At 46.2% G+C, this 21,379-nt stretch overlaps 1 protein-coding gene across 6 annotated transcripts in view; it reads right to left on the minus strand.

Moving 5' to 3' along the window:
* Positions 1-21,379, minus strand: part of NIM1K (NIM1 serine/threonine protein kinase) — a 69,412-nt gene continuing 48,033 nt past the window's right edge. For 5 of the 6 annotated variants that reach the window (XM_082455919.1, XM_082455916.1, XM_082455917.1 and 2 more), the window contains 3 exons: positions 20,268-21,265; positions 2,914-3,182; positions 1-864 (listed from right to left, as the gene is read on the minus strand). In XM_082455919.1, the coding sequence (XP_082312045.1) occupies positions 115-864; positions 2,914-3,182; positions 20,268-20,559 (1,311 nt within the window). In that variant the 5' untranslated portion in view covers positions 20,560-21,265 and the 3' untranslated portion in view covers positions 1-114. The remainder of the gene's footprint in view (positions 865-2,913; positions 3,183-20,267; positions 21,266-21,379) is intronic. The other variant, XM_082455921.1, reaches the window with a different exon arrangement.

Genomic DNA, 21,379 nt, shown 5'->3' on the forward strand with positions numbered 1-21,379 from the left:
ATATCTTAAATTTAAATTTATTTAAAAATTACAAAAATGTCTCCACTCAAGTTGGTGAAAAAATTTAAAAGCAGCAACAATGATCTTGGTTAATCACCAGCAGTCTAATGCAATTTATAAAATTGAACAAAATTTGGATGTGTGTCTTATGCCTCTGTAGACACGGGACCCTTTCTTTAGGTCCCTCTCTTTAGGGTCTGGTAGTATCATTATTGGGACACTTTCCGAAGCCTTTTTCTTTTGGACTCTATGCAAAATGATTCTATAGACGCCTGTGATGGAGCTTCGGGCATCTCTCCCTTGGTTATTCCGAATATGCTCTTCCGTAATGCCCAAGTGTTCTAAAGTGCTTTTAACCTCATTTTCTTCTTCTTTGAGGGTGCTGGTTTCTGACAAATGTTTCGGATCCAGCTGGAAAGGCTCCAAAGGGGTGGGGTACGGCACTCCTTGCATCCACTCGTTGTTCATGATGGAGTCGATTCCGTACCTCTCGGCGGGTACCTGCTGGAGGACGCCGCGGATGAGCCGGAGGCAGGGCTCTGACACGTGCGGAGGCTCACTGTACGTGCCCTCCAGGATGCTCTTCTTCAGTTTGGCCACGGTGTCTGCCCGAAATGGCATGGTGCCCGTCACCATGAAGTACAGAAGCACCCCCAAGGCCCAGATATCCACATAAACGCCGACGTAGTGCTCGTCTCGAAAAAGTTCGGGCGCCGCGTAGGGAGGAGACCCACAGAAAGTGTTCAGCATTTCACCTTTTTTACTTACTGTGCTGAATCCAAAGTCACCCACCTTCACACAAGTATTACTGGTATAGAACACATTTTCTGCTTTCAGATCTCTGTGAATAATTTGGTTTTCATGCTGTGGAAAGAAGACAAAGGGGGGAAAAAGTCATCGTTTTCAAAGTAAAATACCAACATTAAAGATGCATCAGTTGCTCTGAAACAATGAGGTGATAACGGTGTAACAACAGAAATTCAATGGAGATCAACTTAAGTCATGTCAAACCTCAGATCTTGAGAGCTGCCCTGTCATAACTTTTAGTCCAGTGTAAAGCCCACACCCTCCAAGCAGACCAAAGGTTCTGTTCTGTGGGGTGAGGGTTGGAGTCTGTCCCACACACGTGGACTCAGGAATTAGGGCCAGAAGTAAGACCCAGATCTTGTGAAACACAGTGAAACAGTAATCCTTCGTTTCTGAGACCATGTATGGGTTTTTCTGGCTGAGCAATCTCTTGAGTAGGGCCAACCCCAAGAAGGTGAGGAGCCCGCCCCCAACTCCACACCCCTGCTCCTTTGGGTGGGCTCCTTTATCGCTATAGAATTCAATAGAAGGGAGGATACTATGTTGGGCAAGGTTCTGGCAGCAGATCCATTCCCTACCCTTGAATTCTGGATCCAGACAACCTTGAAGACCCTTGACCAGTTTAATGCCAAGGGCTCTTGGGAAATGGTTTAATGTCACTTTTCCGGCTGGATCTCCTGTGGCAAGAATCCAGGCTTTGGAGCTTGACATCTTGGTTAATTCTAGATTCAACTATACCAGCTGTGTATGTGAGTGTCACCTTCCTTCTTTGTAAAATGGAACACTGAGAACCGCCTCATAAGGCTGTTGTGAGAACTGTATGTGATGCTGTATCTATAGCATTCAGCATGGTCCTGGCACATAGCAAACAAACCCGATAAAATTTGGATCTATGTCTATCGTTCACCCTTCCTCTTTTTGGAGACCAGAGAGCTAGGAGAAAGGTCAGGGTGTAGAGCCTCAGAAGACTCAGTCTGCATCCTCTCCTGCTGGATCCTCTTCTGCTCTCCCACCAGATCTCTTTTCCAAGTAGAATGTGCAAGACTCTGCCCATCTGCTCCATTGCTTGGTATGGGTCTGGCTTATTCCCTGGCCCAGGGAAAGTTCACCCCAGCACAGGGCCACTTAGATGACAACCACAGGTCGGAAACAGCCACTACCATCACACTCAGGTTCTCCCTGCTCACTTCTTTTTCCTCCCCCCTCCCTCCCAGCTGCTATCTTGGGCCCCTTAGGTCACTAGTAACCTGCTAATACTTTGGCCAGGAGCTCATTGATCCCAGTTCTTGTCTCACGACATCTGAACAGAGGAGCAAACTAGAAACAGCCTCTCAACTAATATAGACACCAGACAAGTGTCTCTTCCTGCCAATTGGACTGAGAGCTGGGCAAAGAGGGCAGCCAGGTCTGCAAGTCAGATTCCTCCTGTGTGCCCAGCAGTACAACCAACAATAGGGAGGGCACAGGAGAACCAGTTCATGGAGGAACTGGGGAGTATGCTTACGGAGTCCAGATTTATCGAAAGACATAATCAGAGAACTAAAATAAGAATGACACAAGCAAGTGTTAATGTGTTGAGCACAGAGGCGGCAAGAGCTAGTGGGGTTCACCAAAGGCATGAAGATCAGCGCGGGCTGACCGAAGATTGAAGAAAGTTTCACAGAGAGAGACAGAACTGAGCTGGGTCACGACGTGTGGATGGGATTGGGGATGTGAGATGTGAAAAGAGGTGAGAGCGCATCCTAGACACAGAATTAGGGAGGCAAGGCCAAGAAGCAGTGAGAAGCCAGCTCTCCGAGTAGTGGAAGACGGGGTTGGAGGAATGCGTGTGGCCAAGGAGGGGGTGATGGTCATCGGGCTGCTCAGAGTGACTCCTGCCAACTTCCGCAGAGGCCAGGAGGCTGCCGTGTAACTGGAGATCCCTGGGCATTGCTTCGGAGGCAGGGAGCACAATCCCAGCCAGACATCTGACTCTCATAGAAGGGACTGCTGTCTGCCCTTGTAGGACTAAAGCCTTCAGGGGTGCTTAGATGATGGTAAACTAAAGCCCCACGCTCCCATTGTGGGTAGAATGGGAGCAAGACGCTCCCTCCTCGCCCCGCTCACCATGTGCTTCACGGCAGACACAATCTGGGAGAAGATGAGCTTGCTTTCTGGTTCTGAGAACTTCCCTTCGGTGCTGATTTTCCCAAAGAGCTCCCCACCCCCTGCATACTCCATCACCAAGTGCAGCTTGGATAGAGTCTCCACGACTTCATAAAGGCGAATGATGTTGGGATGGTGCAGTTTTTCCATGCTGGAGATTTCGCGGGATAGGAGCCTTTGGGTTTTCTGGTCTAACTTGGTCTTGTCCAGGATCTTAATGGCCACCTTTTCTGGAAAAAAAAAAAAAAGTCAAAGAATGTGCCTGAGTTCATAGCTATTTAGAACTGGAAGGAACCTAGTCCCTCTATTTCACTAGACACAGAGGTTAAGTGGCTATTTCCAGCTCAGAAAGCTCCTCAGGAGTAGTGACAAACAGCAATTTTTGAGTTCAACATCCATGCCGGTCCCTTAGATCAGTGTGACTCTACCATGTACAGGTTTTAATGCCAACTCCTGCCTCCCAAGGAGGTTTCAGTTTGGTGAGCTTTATCCAGTTTTCTGGATAAAGTTAAAGCACCTTTATTTAGCCAACAGAGCCCCTCTTGATCAGGCCCAAGCTACCTCTTCAGCCTCATGGCCCACCGCTCCTAACCACCTCCCCATGCACCCTGTGGTCTAACCGTTACAGAACGTTTTGCTGTTCACTGAAAAGGTACAGGACATTCATGCCTGGGATCTTTCCTCTACCTGGATCTACCTGGATTATTTCCTCTCTCTGGCTCATCACTCCTTCCTGTTCTTTACTCAGTTAATGCCAGATGAGTCTTCAAGGCCAGCCTCAGAACCAACCTCTTCCAGGAAGCCTTCGATGACACCTGTCCCAGGAAGATGATGACATCCAGTTTCTGTGTATTCTCTGTACTATAATCTCAGCACATTTACCTATAAATATTGACTCCTCATCTGTTTCTTCCTTCTACCCCCTTCCTTGCTTGGGCTGTTTGATCTGATTTGACTTTGTCTGTGCCTGGCACACCATGTACCAGTACAGGAAACACCAGTGCTCGGTGTGTCTGGATTGTAGGAAAGCCATGGAGAGTCGGGCACTGCAAGGTGCTGCTGGTGGGAGGCCTAGCTGGTAAAATGGTTCTGGACTGTAGTTTGGTATTACGTCTTGAGAGTCTTTAAAATGATCACACCCTTTGACCCACCCTTTTCACTTTTGGCAATTAATCTTAAAGAAATAATCTGACACATGTACAAGATTGCTTGTGTAAGAAGACTTCTGTAACACTGGGAACAGCTTAAGCGTCCAGCAAGAGAGATGGTTAAAGTGTGGTTCATCTATCTCTCTAATGGTACACCATGCAGCTATCAAAATAACCACGTTGATCTTTATTTACGAACATGGAAAGTTGCTCAATATAGAACAAGCGAGGAAAAACACAAATATGCATTTGCATGGGAAAAAATCTGGCAAGATATACACCAAAATGTTTAGAATAGTTATTTTATTAATAGGGGGATCATGGATGGTTTTCTTTTTTTAAAACTTTTATTGGAGTAGTATAGTTGATTTACAATGTTGTGTTAGTTTCAGGTGTACAGCAAAGTGAATCAGTTATACATATATATATATCCACTTTTTTTTTTTAAGATTCTTTCCCCATGTAGACCATTACAGAGTACTGAGTAGAGTTCCCTGTGCTATACAGCAGGTTATTATTAATCTATTTTATAGCAATGTATATATGTCAGTCCCAATCTCCCAATTTATCCCCCGCTAATGGATGGTTTTCTTTTAATTTTTCTTTTTTTTTACTTATCTGTGCTTTCTAATTTTCCTACAATTAATTATACAATTAACATAGATTGTGTAATAAAAATGGTTAATGTTTGAAAATGAATGAATCTCTACTCCAAAGTAACACTTCATTCATTTTTTGGCTCAAACTGGACCAGACTTTCTATTAGATAAGAAAGAATTTTCCAGGCAAATAAACGGGGAGAACGGGATGGCAGGGCGCCTGTTTGACCTACTTGCAAAACAACTGGTTTGAGGAACTTTGGCACAGTGGTTATGGGCAGGAAAATAGAAGCTGCTAGTTTAAAATAGGAGTGTTATCGGTTTATTAAAGTAGGTCCATTAGGACTCCTGGAAGACGAAGAGGCAGGGTTCGCTGGTGCCTGAGGTGGCCGCGCTTGCTCGGGTGGGGAAGGAGGAGGGAAGCTAGACGGAGTAGGACCCTCAGGGCTCCCGCGACCTCCGCAGGCAATCCTCCCAGCAGACGGATGGACCGCCACGGCCGGTCCCCGGGGCATTCTCCCCTCGCTGGTCGCGTCCTTTCTACTGTTGAGGCCTTTAGGATTAAGATTCCCCGCCGCTGTTTACCCGAAACAGAAACTCTGGTTTTGTGCAGCCTGGTAGGCGAGCTGTTATTCCAAGGGCTAGAATAATGAATTCCGTCCTTCAGCCGGCAGCCTGCCTGCAGAAGAGGCCGCTGCTCCGGCCGGTCGTCCCCAGCGCGGGCCAGGCTTCTGTTAGCTGCGGGTCCCTCTCTGCCGCCGCCTCGGCCGCCGCAGCTGCACGCGCGCTGCTCACCCTGCGACCGCCCAAGAATCCGGCTGGGGTGCGTCCAGGCCGCTGTCTCAAACCTCCCTTTAGGACAATCCTAGTTTTCGATTTTCAGTTTTATATTTGAGCGGTTCTTAGGAAAGGCTGCCCTCCCACGGCCGGGACCAGAGTGAGGCAGGAGAAGGTTTGTGAGAGGAAATGCGTCCTGAAATTCTACACCCTAGGCGTCCGAAGGCTCACTCTAGCCCCAGCCTGTTCCCTCCACTTTGTGTTAAATCAGATTATAGTCATGCCGCATAACGTAAATGTATAATCATATGAAACGTTTAAAAAAGCCCTGGTGTTCTGAATTGTCACTAAGTGGTAGAAATTGCCGGTTCGTGAAGAACTAGGTCTCTTAAGTCCACCCTTTCAACAAATGTTCAGGCAGTACCTACTCTGCACCAGACTGTGAAAAAGACAGACATGTTCCTACGGTCCAGTGAGACAGAGAGACTTTGAAAAAACCCTTATTACAAGCGTGGCACGTATTAGGAAGGGGCGCAGATAGGAGAACAAAGAGACCCCCTGAGAAATGACACTTGCCTTGTGAACAGGAGGTGAGGAGGGAGGCCCACTACTTGGCCGTGGGAAGGGGACAGTGTGCCAGGTCTGGGCAAGATGTCACGTTTGTGTTTGAGGATCTAAGGGGAGCCCACTACGCTGGGCATGGAGAATTGGGAGGCTGGGGGGAAGGGGGTCCCAAACCAGCCTGCAGTAGCAGGCAGCCATCACATTACCCAAAGACCTGAAAATTATTTCAAGAAATGTAGTCTTAGGGGTGGGAAGATGAAGAAATACACTCTCAGAGAAAAAAAAACTTTGCCGGACTTATCAGTAAACAAAGGATGTTGCAGCCATTAAGCCTTCACATAACAGCCGCTGAAGGTGAGCCCTGAGGGAACTCAGGATGGAAATGGGATGCCAGCCATCAAGCGGTCAGCCCTGCACACCCGACCCCCCCTTCATCCTGAGGAGACTCAGAATGAGAAAGCGCAGGATACTGGCCCCAGGGAGCTGAGGTGCATATCAAAGGAGTGATTTCAATGAGCCCAGACTTCTGCATCTTCCCATACACAGAAAAGTACTGAATTCCTTAACTTGCAATATCTGGTTTTCTTTAATTAACAGTAATCTTTGGAGGTTCTGACTACCTGGTCTTTGTTGCAAAAGCTCCTATATACCCTGGCTCCCTCCTCACCGCTTCAGAGCCATCTGAGAGACTGTGTCCCCAGCTTAAGTCCTCAGTTTTGTCTGCTGAATGAAAGATAATTCTCAACTTTTAGGTTGTGCATTTTTTTTTCGGTTGACATGGTGATGAAGATTGAGGTACAAACTTCCAGTTATAAAATAAGTCACAGGGATGTAATGTATAGTGCAGGGAATATAGTCAGTAATATTGTAATAACTCTGTATGGTGACAGATGGCTTACCATGGCGATCATTTTGTAATGTATAAAAAGATTGGATCACTATGTTGTACACCTGAAAGTAATACAGTATTGTAAGTTAATCATACTTCAATTGTTTTTTTTTAAAGTAGCCTTTATTTTTAGGGCAGTAGGAAGACACTACAAGGTTTTAAGGGATTGTCATAACCAGATATCCACTTCAGAATGGGTACTCTGGCGGCAGTGTGGGAAAGGGATAGGAGCAGAGCACACCTGAGGGCAGGGTGGTGGTTTTGGAGGTGATGATAGCAACGGCAGGGAGAGGACTCTCTCGGTAGTGATGGAGAGGAGAGGAGAGAGAAGTAGAGAAATTCGAGAGGTAAACCTCCCCTTTCTCCAAATTTGGTGAAGAGACTGACACATTTCCTTAAACCAGGACTTGCAAACTCAAATGTCTCTAGAGGCCAGGGCGGAAATAGGGTGGCAAGCTTATTGTAAGGCAATAGGGAGTAGTGGGGACTGTGGAGTCCTGAGGAGTACATGCCCCAGAGTAAAGGGGCAGCTGCTACTCAACCCCAGACAATTGTTACTGTTTGAGATGTAGACTCAGTGTTATCAAATCTAATTTTTTTCAAGAGACATCTGAATTGTAATGCAATCATTCTAATCATTAAGTGTCAGCAACGAATTCAAAATTTCAAACCTAGAGTGGACCAAGCAAAATCTGTCTTTGGGACCAAAGGGACAGGGGGAGGGAGCAGATATTAGAACCTAGAGAGTGTTGTGTAGAGAAAGCTACCTTGAGGGGAGCTGAGACATCCTTCCAGACGTACAGCTGGCCTGAATCAACCTCACAGTCAGGCTGGGGGAACAGATCTCAGGCTCTCGCTCTCCTTCCTTTGATCCAATGCAAGGGCTCCCTACAAGCCAAAGCCAACTGGAACCCATTGGACTAAAGAGACGTGATGTAGTCTGGGACAGAGAGCAAAATAAAGGGTGGAAAATGGATCTGGGGAAGCAGATGGAAGATGTCCGGCACAGTGGGCTAGGAGGGTAAGAGAGCGGGATGCAGCAGAGCAAAAAACAAGGGGATGTTCCCCGAGTCAGAGGGTCAGGGAAGATTTTTAACACTTTCCCTGGAGTCTAAGTGTTAACTAGAGGAAAGTAGGGGAGAAGCAATAAGGAGAGATTCTAATAGTAGGGTTGTATAGGAGAGAAGATCTTGAGGCAGGAAAGACCCTAATACCTTAGGGTAATGGTCTATACACTTTTTTGATTAGCTTCCTTTACTAATAAAACATTTTTGAGCATTGCTGTCTATGTATATTTATTTATAAATTATATGCATGCACTACTAATATACACATTTTAAATGTATGTAATCATGGAAATTAAAAACATGTAATTACAAATAAATATAGAAAAGAAGTTCTAATATTTTCTTCCCTCATCCCAGTGGGCACCTCCATGGGTGGTATGTGCACCCTACTTTGGAGACCACTGCCTTTGAGGAATTGAAAGAAGAGAGTGGAGCTGGCACATGGGGAATGAAGGGAAAGATAAGCCAAGACGAGGCTGGGGAGTCAGCCAGGGCCAAAGTCCGTGAGTCATATTCTGGACCTCAGATTAAGGGCATTGAGAAACCACTGGAGAGTTTCTTTTTTTTTCTTTATTTTATTTTATATTGGGGTATAGTTGATTAACAATGTTGTGTTAGTTTCAGGTGAACAGCAAAGTGATTCAGTTATACATATACATGTATCCATTCTTTTTCAAATTCTTTTCCCATTTAGGTTGTTACATAATACTGAGCGGAGTTCCCTGTGCTATACAGTAGGTCCTTGTTGCTTATCCGTTTTAAATATAGCAGTGTGTATGTATCAATCCCAAACTCCCTAACTATCTCTTGCCTGCACCCTTCCCCTCTGGTAACCGAGAGAAACCACTAGAAAGTTTCAAGCAGAGAGCGAGCTACATGACCAGGCTTGCATTTTCTAAAAGACCGCTTCTGGCTGCAGTGCAGAGGATGAGATAAATATGGATGAGGGAGACAGATTACAGCAATTTAATCCAACTAGGAAAGGGTGAGATATTTAGAAGGGAGCATCAATAGCACTTGGGGTTCAGCCAAGGGTTAGGGTTGAAGAAGAGGTAAAGGTTTCTGGGTTGAGGAATGGGGAGGATTGGTGGCGTGCACTGGAGGGGCATCTTTTTTCTTTTTTTTTAAAAATTAATTAATTTATTTATTTATTTATTTTTGGCTGTGTTTGGTCTTCATTGCTGTGCACAGGCTTTCTCTAGTTGCAGTGAGCAGGGGGCTACTCTTCGTTGCAGTGTGTGGGCTTTTCATTGCAGTGGCTTCTCTTGTTGCAGAGCACGGGCTCTAGGTGCGATAGCTTCAGTAGTTGTGGCACGCGGGCTCAATAGTTGTGGCTCGCGGGCTTTAGAGCGCAGGCTCAGTAGTTGTGGCGCATGGGCTTAGTTGCTCTGAGGCATGTGGGAACTTCCCGGACCAGGGCTCGAACCCTTGCCCCCTGCATTGGCAGGCGGATTCTTAACCACTGCACCACCAGGGAAGTCCTGGAGGAGCATCTTTATTGTTGTTGTCATGGCTCTGTGTACTCCCGCAACGTCTCTGGTCTCTCTCATTGTGTTTACTCAGCTGAACCACACCCTGCTTAAATCCAGCCTCCCACCTACTCTCTACCTACACCCATGCAGTGACCATGATGGCTTGTCTCACTTTGAATTCATGATCTATAACCTCAGGTGCGTCTTTATTGCTCCTGGCAGACACACTACATTTCCCTGGTCCAATAGCGTCCCTACACTTTTAGATGACACTTTCATGGCTTCTCTTCTCCCATCAAATCTCTAATACCTTCTCTCTCTCCTCACTCATAGCTGATGACTTTGATTTCTATTTTATCGAGTAAAGAAAGCCATAGAAGAGAATTTCTTCAAGTTCCTTCTGCCACTTCTTCCCGCCTACCTGAATCTGTGCCCATAAACTCTGTCTTCCTTCCTGTTTCTCTGGATAAATGGTCCCTGCTCCTATCTAAGGCCTAGCTACCCCTCTACATGTTGAATAGATTCCATCTACTCTCCTCTACTCAAGAACAGGCATCCAAAATTTCTTCCTTCTCTCCTGCATCATAAGTTTTAACCTTTCTACTGAATCTTTTCCATCTGCATACATTCATGCTATTTACCCATCTAAAAAAAAAAAAAGTCTTCCCCACAAAAATGCATACATGTTACCAAAAGACTTGTACTGGAATGTTCATAGTAACATTATTCATAATAGCCCCAAATTGGAAACTATCCTCGTGTTCATCAACAGTAGAATGGATAAGTAAATTGTGGTATATTTGTACAATGGGCTGCTATATAGCAATAAGAATGAAGCATCTAAACTACATAAAATAATACGGATGGTTTTCCCCCATTTTTTTTTTTTTTTTTTTGGCCGTGCTTTGCAGCTTGCACCAGGGATTGAACTCGGGGCTTCGGCAGTGAGAGAGCCAAGTCCTAACCACTGGACCACCAGGGAAGTCCCCAGCTTTCACAAGTTTAATATTGAGCAAATGAAATAAGGCAAAAGAACACATATTGTATGATGTCATTTATATAAAGCTTTACAGGCAAACACAATCTGTGATGTTAGAAGTCAGGGTAGTGGTTATACTTGGGGATGTAGTAAATAGAAGGGGGGATAGGGGAGCCTCTGAAGTACTGGGAATGTTCTCTTTTTTGAACTTGGTGGTGGATATATGGGTCTTTTTAGTTTGGAAAATTCATTTAACTGTATATTTGTGATTTTCATACTTCTTTTTGTATTTATGTATGTTAAACATTAAAAAAAGTTTTTGAGAAACCACGAAAAACCTCTCTCGACCCCACTTCCCACTCTAGCATCAGACTTTTTCTCATTCTCTTTCTAGGAAAACTCTCTTAAAGAGCTGGTTCTACATCACTGTCTCCAGTCCTCCCCTCATTATGTCTTGAACCTAAGAGCTATTGCTACTAAAAAAGCTCCTCTCAGGGTCACCGATGACCTCCAGGTTGCTAAAACCAATGGCCAGCGTTCAGGCTTCATCCTTCCTCCTAGAAACACCTTCGTCACTTGGTTTCTAGGAAAACACACGCTCCTGGTTTTTCTCCTACCTCTTGCCACTTCTTCTAAGGCTCCTTTGTTGTGTTCTTTTCATCTGCCCAGCCTCTAAATGTTGGACACCTGAAGACTTAGTCCTTGGACATCTCTACAATTTCCTCAGCAATTCCAGATGCATAAATACACCTGCCTACAAGACCTCTCCACTTGGTTGTCTCAGTTTGGCTTCTTACAGAAGCAGATCATGAGGCAGTGATTCCGGTGCAAATGGTTGATGAAGGAGGTGGTACCCAGGAAACACTGGGAGAAGAATGAGGAAAGGCAGCCAGTTAAGGATGTGTTACTAAGCAAGTTACCAGTTAATCCTGCATGGCTGTTAGCATAACTGGCATCATCTCAGGCTCATACAATTCCTCCTGTCCTTCCACTGACCCTACCCGGGACTGCACTATGTGGCAAATCACTTCTCTGTCAAGGGCTTTGTAGTTAACAGATATTGTTTAATGATCGGTAGGTCCAGGTGGCCTCTATGATCCGTTAGTCCCCAAATAATGATGAAGACCTTCGCTGACATTTTCCTGGTACCCACGAGACTAGTTACCCACTCAATCATCTTGACTTAGGAATGTACTTCCTGTTTTCAAGGGTACTCCCATACCCTAGGTTAGCTACAAAATTGCCCCAGTGGCCCTTCGGGCGGTGCAGAATACAGCTGCGAATGCTTCCAGATCTATGTCGGCCCGATCCTCATCCCACCTTGTCAGGCACCCACAATAAACTGATCCGTTGAGTATATGGAGCTGCCTGCCTCATTTTTCAGTCTCAAGATGACTTCTCAGTTCGATGGGCATCATTTGTTCCCTCCGCCTTCCAAAGATCCTGCTGCGAGTTATCGTTTGAGTTTTATCATGAGAAGAATGAGAGAGCTGGGGTATTTGTACATCAACTACTGCCAGTAACTAGTTGTTGGCTGTTCCTGGCAGACATTAATTCCCCTCTATTTCCCACGCATGCAGGAAGAGCAGCTCCGGCAGCTAGAGAAAGCCCAGAGGCAAAGAGATGGAGAGACTGGCATTTGAAGGTCTGGCCTGCATGCACTGAAATGGAAAGGCCCAAGGAGACACGGGTGAGGCATCAACAGCCTCTGCTATGCATGTGTAACAGGCACACCCAGCATAACACGTCCAATACTGATCTCCCCCACCCCAAACCTGTTCCTTCTACAGTCTGCCCAGTTTCAGTAAATGGAAACTCTATTCTTGCAGTCATCCAGAACAAAAACCTTGACTATTTGACTCTTCTCTTTTACACTCCACTTTCAATCTGTCAGCAAATCCTGTTATCTCTACTTCTAAATACAGCCAGAATCCAGCCACTTCTCAGCCTTTCACTGCTTCCTTCCTGGTCCAAGCCACCATTCTCTCTTGCCTGGATTATTCCGATAGGCTCCTAGCTGATCTCTCCTTTTCTGCCTTTGACCCCTCGCAGCCTATTTTCAACAGAGCAGCCAAGGTGATCCTATTAAGCTAAGCCAGGTCGCGCCTCACTTCTCTGCTCCCTCAAAGGGCTCGGGTTTCCCTCACAGGAAAAGCCAAAGTCCTGACTATGCCATATTGCATATTAACCCTACGTGATCTGGTCCCTGCCACTCTCTGCTGTCACCCGCCTCAGCCGTCCCTAGAGTTTTACAGGCACTCTCCCGCCTTGGCGCTCTTCTTGCTGTCCCCTCTGCCTGACCACGTTCCCCCATGGACTCCATGGCCAGTTTCCTTATTCCCTTCACCTCATTGCTCACCTCCTCAGGGAGGCTGTCCCTGGCCATTTTGTCTAAAACTGCAGCCCCCAATGCTCCCTCCCCTCCCCTCCGCTCTATCTTCCCTCCTGTCACTTATCACTACGTAGCACAATGAATATTTTACTGGCTTACTTTTGTCTGTCTCTCCCGGCTAGAACATAAGCTCCACAGGACAGATTGTTGTCTATTTTGTTCACTTCTGTATCTCCAGTCCCTAGAACAGTGCCTGTTACACGGGAGGTGATCAACAAATATTTGTTGAATAAATGATCTCACTGAACGCTCACAAGAGCCCAGGATAAGTATCCCCATTGCAGTGTAACTCAATTTTGCGCCTTGCTTTTTCATTTATTATCGTGTCCCACGCATCCTCCATGTTACCACAGACTCTCCACAATTGTGATTTTTAATGGCTGTGTGACTTCCATCCAAGTGCATATGCTTTAATATCCGTGAGCATTCCTGTATCATTGGAGCATATAAATTATTTTGAGTCCTTTGCGTTATAAACAGGGAACTTTTTTTGTTATAGTAATACTGAATTTATTTTTAGGATGGATTCACCAAAGCCACTAACTAACCATTCTTAAAGTAAGAAAACATAATTTTATTTATTTTTAATTTACTTTTTTATTGAAGTATAGTTGATTTATAATATTGCATTAATTTCTGCTGTATAGCAAAGTCTTTTTTATTTTCTTTTCCATTATGGTTTATCCCAGGATATTGAATATAGTCTCCTGTGCTATACAGTAGGACCGTGTTTATCCACTCTATACACAATAGTTTGCATTTACTAACACCAAACTCCCAGTCCATTCCTCCCCCATACCCCCTCCCCCTTGGCAACTGCAAGTCTGTTCTCTACGTCTGTGAGTCTGCTTCTATTTCATAGATATGTTCATTTGTGACATATTTTAGATTCCACATCTAAGTGACATCATATGGTATTTGTCTTTCTTCTTCTGCCTTACTTCACTTAGTATGATAATCTCTAGTTGCATCCAGAAAACATAATTTTAAATTGCTGTTTTAATGAATGTACTCAAGAGGAGGGACCCCTTTTTCAAAACCACTGGGCCTTCTCAGTTAAGCTTTACTAGAGCCTGTGTGAGTCCCCCAGCCCTGTCCTTCTAGGAGACTATAGCATGAAGAACCCACCAGAGAGTACTGCCATGCATTGCTCCCTCCCATATCTCTTCCCACCACTACTGGATTTTCCAGGGAAGTTATTATACTAACTTAATTCACCAAGTATTTGTTGACTATTTATTAGTTATAATGAATGTGGGGGACGTCTGAGGATCAATGTGACACAATGTCTGACACCAAGGAGCCTACGACCAGGACATACAAGACTTTCACTATACCCCAGATTTGTTAGGCCCCAAATCTTTATTTCTAATGCATACTTTCTCTTGGGTTCCAAGATGGTCATTGGGCTCCTTTACTTGACCTCCATGTACCTCTAAGTCAGTGCTTCCAGATTTGCACTCTCAAATCCACTTCTTCTCCTGTATTCACTATTCACTGCTAAGTCATTAAGGCTGGAAACCTGGGAGTCATCTTTAATTCTTCCCCTCCCTGTCCTCTCCTGCTTTCCCCCATGCAGTTGACCACAGGTTTTCCAATACTCTAAAATAGTTTTCAAATGCATCCCCTTCTCTCCATCCTCACTGTCACTTCCTTAGTTGAGGTGGACATCATCATTCATCTGGACCATTAGACTAATATTTTATTCTGACATGCCTGACTCTTGTCATGCCCCAACTTCAATTCACTTTCCTCACTGAAATTATTAATAGTTAATCATTTTATTAATTGCTTGTTTAAAGCTCTTCAATGGCTTCCTGATACATGAATGACAAAATCCAAATATGCAAGAAGATTCTCCATGATCTAGTCCCTGCCTACATCACCCACCATATCTCCCACTACTCTGTGGGTGCATCTCGTGCACTAGCCTCATTGAATTACTCTTAAATCTCCAAACACTCCGCACCCTGGCTCATATCTCCAGTCACTTTACATCCTCTCTCTCTGACTGGAATTCCCTTTCCTCTGTGTCCTGCATTATTTCTCTGCAAACCTCAAGACCTAATGCAAGCCTTTCCTGATCAATTGACCCTTTCCTGATTTCAGCCACAGTCGAACACACCCTTTGTAACCTCACCCTGTGACAGCATTTATCAATTGTTTCCTGTCTGTCTCCATTACCTACTGCGAGTTCCTATCAGGCAAGAGCTGTATCTTATTCATCTCTGTAAGGCACAAGAGAGTTTATTATATTTTTTAAAAGAGAATGAATGAACCGATGCATAAATAAATTGAGAGAGAAGAAGAATGGCTTCTAGAAACATGAGACTAGAGTAACAGAGAAGAAGACCAGGGATGAAGGGGTCAGAAAGGATAGCAACAGAGAAGGGGACAGGCACCCATGGCCTCTTTTACTTTTGTTTGAGGCAACAGATGGGACATAAAATATTCAGAAGCCGAGTGCGTCATTTCTTTTGAGAAATTTCTAATCAGCCTAAAAGGGGACTCATGATGGCTTCAGCCTGCCCTATCAGCTTGCAAGGCCCAAGAGAATCTGAGCCATTAGCTATAAAAATAAACTCCAGCCAGCAGGGGCTGATACTGGAGACTTCTCTTTAGGGATCCAGAGCAGCTGGTGTCTTTTTTTAAACTACTGTCTTGGGAGTTGCCCCTGGCACAGAAACCCTCCGCTTCCCTGGGAATCTCCTCCATTATCTTATCCAGGTTGTCCATATTTCCTAGAAAACCTAATGACAATTCTGGGCAAGCTGGCTTTGTATGGGAACCCTATTTATACAAATCGCTATTCAGACTATGTCACCTGACATGGCCTGGTAATGGGACAGGGTATTTGTAATTCCCAGCAAGGCTAAACCACTCCCTGATAAATCTCCTTCCATTGTAGAGGTAAAGATTTTAGAGGAACGTCCCCCTGTCTTTCCATCCCAGTCTGCTCCCGGTAGCCTAACATCCGCCCTCTTTTCATAAGTCACAATCTTCCAGTCTTGCCTCTGTCATCCTCCCAGAGTTCTCACTTCCTAGTACCTACACCGCCCGCCTCTTTCTTCATCCCCACATCGATCCGCATCTGGGTCTCCCCTCCTTTACACTCTCAGCTCCTTTTGTTCTCAACTTTCTACTCTTTCCTGGACTCACTTCTGATAGAACCCAGAAGAGAGATGAGCACGGTACCAGGACGAGGCCATCACGGGATGAGTCTGCAAGTTGGGAGGCGAAGTCTGGGATTCATTTTCCTGTTGCATCAGTACAATGTGCACAATGACCTGCTGTTAACATTTTCTGGCTTGTTTAAACGTGCTTGCTGAACTGATTTTTCCTCTGCCTGTGCTTTTGGCCTTCCTCTCCTTTTGTGCACCCATCCCATCCCATAAGCAGAGGCTGACATCGAGCCTTTGACAATAGGGCTACTCTGTGGCGGGTTAGGAGTGAGGAGAGCATGGTAGTGAGGCCACTGAGGCCCCCATCCACACAGCAGGAAAACGCCGCATTCTCTGAAACTCAAGGGACTAGAATTAAGTTAATTCTGTAATACGACAGGCAAGAAGCCTTTGGCATTCAAGAAGAAAGTCACTATGTAAACACCAGTTGTGGTCCTTCCTCTTTCTTCTGTCCTCCTCACGTAACAGCCTGTCTACGGAATTAGACGCTCTCCTGCTCCTGGCTTGTGGCGGTTTCCTTGCTTAGCTGGTTACTGTCGCGGTGATGATGTGTCCGTCAGTTTACTGTGTTCTCCACTCTCCCGTCTCAGAGACGCTTCTCTGGACCTCGGGCCCTGCTGACAGTGCAGTGGGTCGTGTGACCCGAAAGGCTGCAGCTGACTTGACATAGGCAGGCCCTTGACTCAGCGGTGGCCCATCGCTGGCTGGTCAGTGAGCGATTATATTCTCTTTTCAAAATCTGAGCTGAAATAGAATGAAACTAGTGGGATGGAGATGGGATAAAGCTGAGAGGTTATGTAGATATGGGACTGGAAACAATTATTCTTGGCTATATGCCTTTGGATAATTAAGCAGAGAAGGCCACTCCGCAGAGAGAAGTACGAAGTAGAAATGAGAAGCCGCGCAACCCCAGAGAAAGGGGAGATGGAGAGGGTAACCTCCATCCTTGAAACGTGGCTCTACCTCCCTGCTGAGGGGCCACAAAATTCCCCTGCACACAAGTCACCCTGTCAGCGTGAGCTCCTCTGAGTCGGCTTCTGTCCCATGAAACGAATGACGTGTGACTCACACAGGCCTAAAGGACCTGGACTTTTTTGAAAGCAGACTAATACTGGCACTTAATGAATACTTGCTACATGCTCTGTCTAGGTACATGGTAAATATTCAGTATATTATATCTTTTTAAAATTCGCTTCTCCTAGCAATCCTAGGCAGCTGATATATTTTCTTCATGTATACATAAGGAAATTGTGGCATAGAATGGTAAAATAATTTGTTCGGGGGTCACACAGCTAGAGGAAAAAAGAATTGGAATTCCACGCAGGTCTGGCTGACTCCAAAGCTGATATCTTTCCACAGTATTGCACTACCTTCTGCCACCTTCAGGACAAGGTGCCGCTCTCTCTTACACACTGTTTGAACAGGGAGGGCGGGCAGAAGGTAGGTGCTGCTTCTGAGTCTTGGTTATACACTCTATGACTTGTGCATTGTCCCCTGCTTCCCTGCTGCAGGCATTGGAGGGCAGGATCACTCCTCGGTAGTCCGGCCGCCAGGAAGCAGAATGGCTGGTGAGCAGGCTGGGGTCTGGCGGGGGTCTGGGGCTGAAGAAGGCAGTGGTAGCCCACTCGGTCGGCTTGTCCAGGGCAGTGTGTGAAAGAGCTGCCCCCTCCACCCTGTTCGAGGTAGCCGGCAGCGAAAAGGAAGCTGAGCTCTAACCCTGTCTCTGCCGTGACCTCGGGACAGCCACTTCTGAGCCTCCGTCTCCCCATTTGTAAAATTCAGGAGGGCTAGACGAGGTCAGTGTTTCCCGAAGTGGAACCTTGAACACTCATGGGGCATGAAGTGATTTCAGTGCCTGAAAACAGCCTTAAATAGCACCGAATCACGGCATAAAAATGTTATTTCCGTATCGGTTCTCCCTTCACTCTCCTAAGTAAGGTGAAGGGAAACTCACAGATGGGTTTTTGGCATGTTTTAAATTACTTTCAGTCACTTCGTAAGTTTCCTTTAAAATTTTTTTTTTTTTTTTTTTTGGCCATGCTGTGCGGCGTGCGGGATCTTAATTCCCCCACCAGGGATCAAACCCATGCCCCCTGCCGTGGAAGTGTGGAGTCCTAACCACTGGACTGCCAAGGAAGTCCCCCTTTAAAATTTTTTGCAAGTTGCTAAGAGAATAGATGTTAAAAGTTCTTACCACACACATACGAAATTGTAGCTATATGACGTGGTGAGTGCGTTAGGTAACCTTACTGCAGTAACCATTTCATAATATATACATACATAAAATCAGAACATTATACTCCCTAAACGTACTCGATATTATATGTCAATTACGTCTCAATAAAGCTGGAAAGATAAATAAACAGAACTTTGAAATTTGTTTGCATTGTATTTATTTTTACCACTACCTTCTATTCATGGGTTTTCATGACTTTAATATCAAATTTCCTTCTGAAATAAGTGTAAGTAAAAAACAGACTTGCACAATGATAGCTACCATTTATTGAGCGGCTACTCTGTGCCATGTACTTCATATATATTATTCCTAATTTCCCCAACAATTCTAAGATAAGAATCATTACCTCTATTTTACAGCTGAGGCAACTGAGGACCAAAAAGGCTAAGTAATATGAATGCAGTCAGATACCTAGTAAGTGACTGAACGAGGATTTGAACGGATTTGTCTGATTCTGAAGCACATGTTCTTTCCACTATCCTATCCTCTCCACTAGAACCTAATATCTGAACCTACACTCGGGAAGCAGTTGCAACAGGCTCTGCTCAGGCTTTAGCCCCTCTGCCACCATGGACACTCTCCCCTTTCTGAATTCCTCTCCTGGTTTGCCTTTATGCAACTTCTCCTCTCCTCTTCCTGATCATGTCTTCCTCTCAATTTCTGGCCCCTCATCTCCTTATGTGTTTTATGTTGTCTTTCACTCTTGCTCTAGACCATTGAAAAGCAACATCTTTCCCAATTAGGTGTGAATCCCAGCCCTAGAGCTGCTTTTATGAGTAATGTAATCAATGCTAGTGGCTGCATTTTGTCAGCGAGGAACTTGAGGGCTCACAGGAGCGCTGTAATGTCCCCAGGTAGGTAAGGTGAGTAGGCATGAACCCAGACACTCGGGCTCAGAGCAAGATAGAAGGGGACTTGGAGCTCCAGTGACTTGGGCGTGTGTGCACGCATGTGTGTGCGTGTGTGTGTGGGGGGGGGTAGAGGAGGTTGTGGTACTTTCTCCACAGGGCCAAACAGGGATGAGCGGGAAATGGGATTGGGGGTTGGAGAAGAAAAGAAAACAAAACTCTGACACAAGAAACAGCAGCCCTGGAGACGTGGTGGCAGCCTGAGCGCAAGGAGAATAAATGTCAGTATGGGACTCTCAGGGAGAGGGCAGAGCCCATGGGCTTTAGGAAGTCTGTAGATTATGCCAAGTTGCAGGCATTCTTTCTCTGTCCTGTGACTCCGTTATGACTATCTCCAGGCTTAGTCAGCTAAATTAGAGGTAACTTGGAGAAGTGCCCACTTGGGTTGGGCAGCAAAGGGCTACTGGTCTCTCCACACAGCTCCTCTCTGAGGCCAGAGCGGTGGGCACTGCTGGTCTAGAATCCAGAGTGGCCAGCAACCAAGCCAGCGTGGGTATTTGGTAGCAAGCAAGGAGCTAACAACGATGAGGACTAGTACAGAGCAGACTGAAGCAGAGAAGTTCTTGAGATCAAGTCCCTTGTCCCCAAACCTAACAGAGGCAGCAGCCTCTGGTAAGCAGGAGAGGCTGGACCCCGCTATCCATTGACCATCCAGGAGGTCCCCTGTGCCACTGGTATTGACAACCAAACACAAACAGAAGTTGCAAATAAGGATCCGGAATACAAGTGGGTCCACACTCCACTCCGCTTCTCCAAGGTGTAATTGGAGAGGACAGATTGCCCTCGATGTTTGAGTGAGTTCACCTGCATGCTATAGTGGGAGAGTTTTTGGAGTCAAAATCATCTAAGATTAAACTGCTAAAGCCACATTTGACGTCTTTGGATCTTAGTTTCCTTATGTATAAAGTGAAATAAAAATACTGAGCTCACACCATGGCTGTGAAAATGAACTGCGGCAACAATGGACGGCGGCTGGCATAGGACTTGCACTTAGCAGGGGCTCAGTGATGGCGCCTCACCTGCCTCCTTGGCCCTGGACGCCTAACCCGACCCCCAACCAGGTCCCGACACCCTGGCATCACCCGTGGAGGCTGGATCCTACCTTTGGTTAGGGAGTGAATCCCGAGCTTGACCTGGGAAAAGTTCCCACTTCCGATTTCCCCTCGGATGCGGTAAAAGCCGATCCGTTTCCCCAGAGTGATCTCCCTCACCACCTTCTGGTCTTGGGACATGTCCTGGGTCAGCTTCTCGAAGGGTGTCAGCTGGCGAGGCTGTCCCTCTCCGTCCTCCTTGGTGCACTCCGTCTGACCGCCACTCTCCACGCTCTCTCGCCGGTCCCACCTGGCATAGTGGGTGTTCTCCAGGCCGCCTCCATTCACATACACGGCCGTCATCGTCCACCGCAGGCCCACGTTTCCATCTCAGCAGAGGCACCAATCGGGGGCAGGCTGGGGAGGAGCCGAAGGGGCCCGGCGGGTGGGAGACGGGAGTTGACTGCCAGAGCCCTGTGTCCTCGAGAGCTGGGCAAAGACTCTTGAATGTGCAAACCCCCTTCTCAGCTTCATTCGGGGGAGGGCAGAGGCCAAGGCCAGAACCGCCTACCGGCCAAGCGCGAAGCCGCCCTCACTCGAGACCTTCCTTCACGTTGAACTTCCCAGCTCTAACTGGACCATCAGGCACACGTCCAGGTACCAGAGCCGCTTCCCTGATCAGGCTCCAAGAACTTTCTGGCTGGCCGTGCTGGTGCTCTGTGGTAGGTGGCTGTGTCCCAAAACAAAGGCTCCAGTTTGCTATTTCCTTTGATGGCCAGAGAATCTTTTGCTCTGGTGTGTAAAAGCCCCGCAGAGGCCCTCAGGTCCCTGCTGCTGGCGCGTATCTCTGATCTTCTTCATTTTGCGCTTTTGCTGTCAAGTTGCAGGGCCCCGGAGACCTGATAATCTGGACCCCAGGAAAGAAGAAACTTGCAAATCAGCCTTCTGGTCACACGGGCAGCCAGAGGAGGATTAAATCCCTGCAATGCCACTTTAGCCGGCCTTTATTTAGATGAGCCTTCCTCTAAGCCGTGCGCTGTCTCAAAAATTTGGTGGGTGCTACTTCATCCTAAGAACGGAGAATAAGGAAATGTATTAGCCCATGCTAATGTACAGTACGGGATTTATAATGAATGTGAAACTGCTCGGTGATCACCAGTCTAAAAGTACTCTACAAATTTCA

This window comes from Balaenoptera physalus (genome assembly GCF_965194825.1).
Source record: "Balaenoptera physalus genome assembly, chromosome: 3".
Taxonomy (NCBI): domain Eukaryota; kingdom Metazoa; phylum Chordata; class Mammalia; order Artiodactyla; family Balaenopteridae; genus Balaenoptera; species Balaenoptera physalus.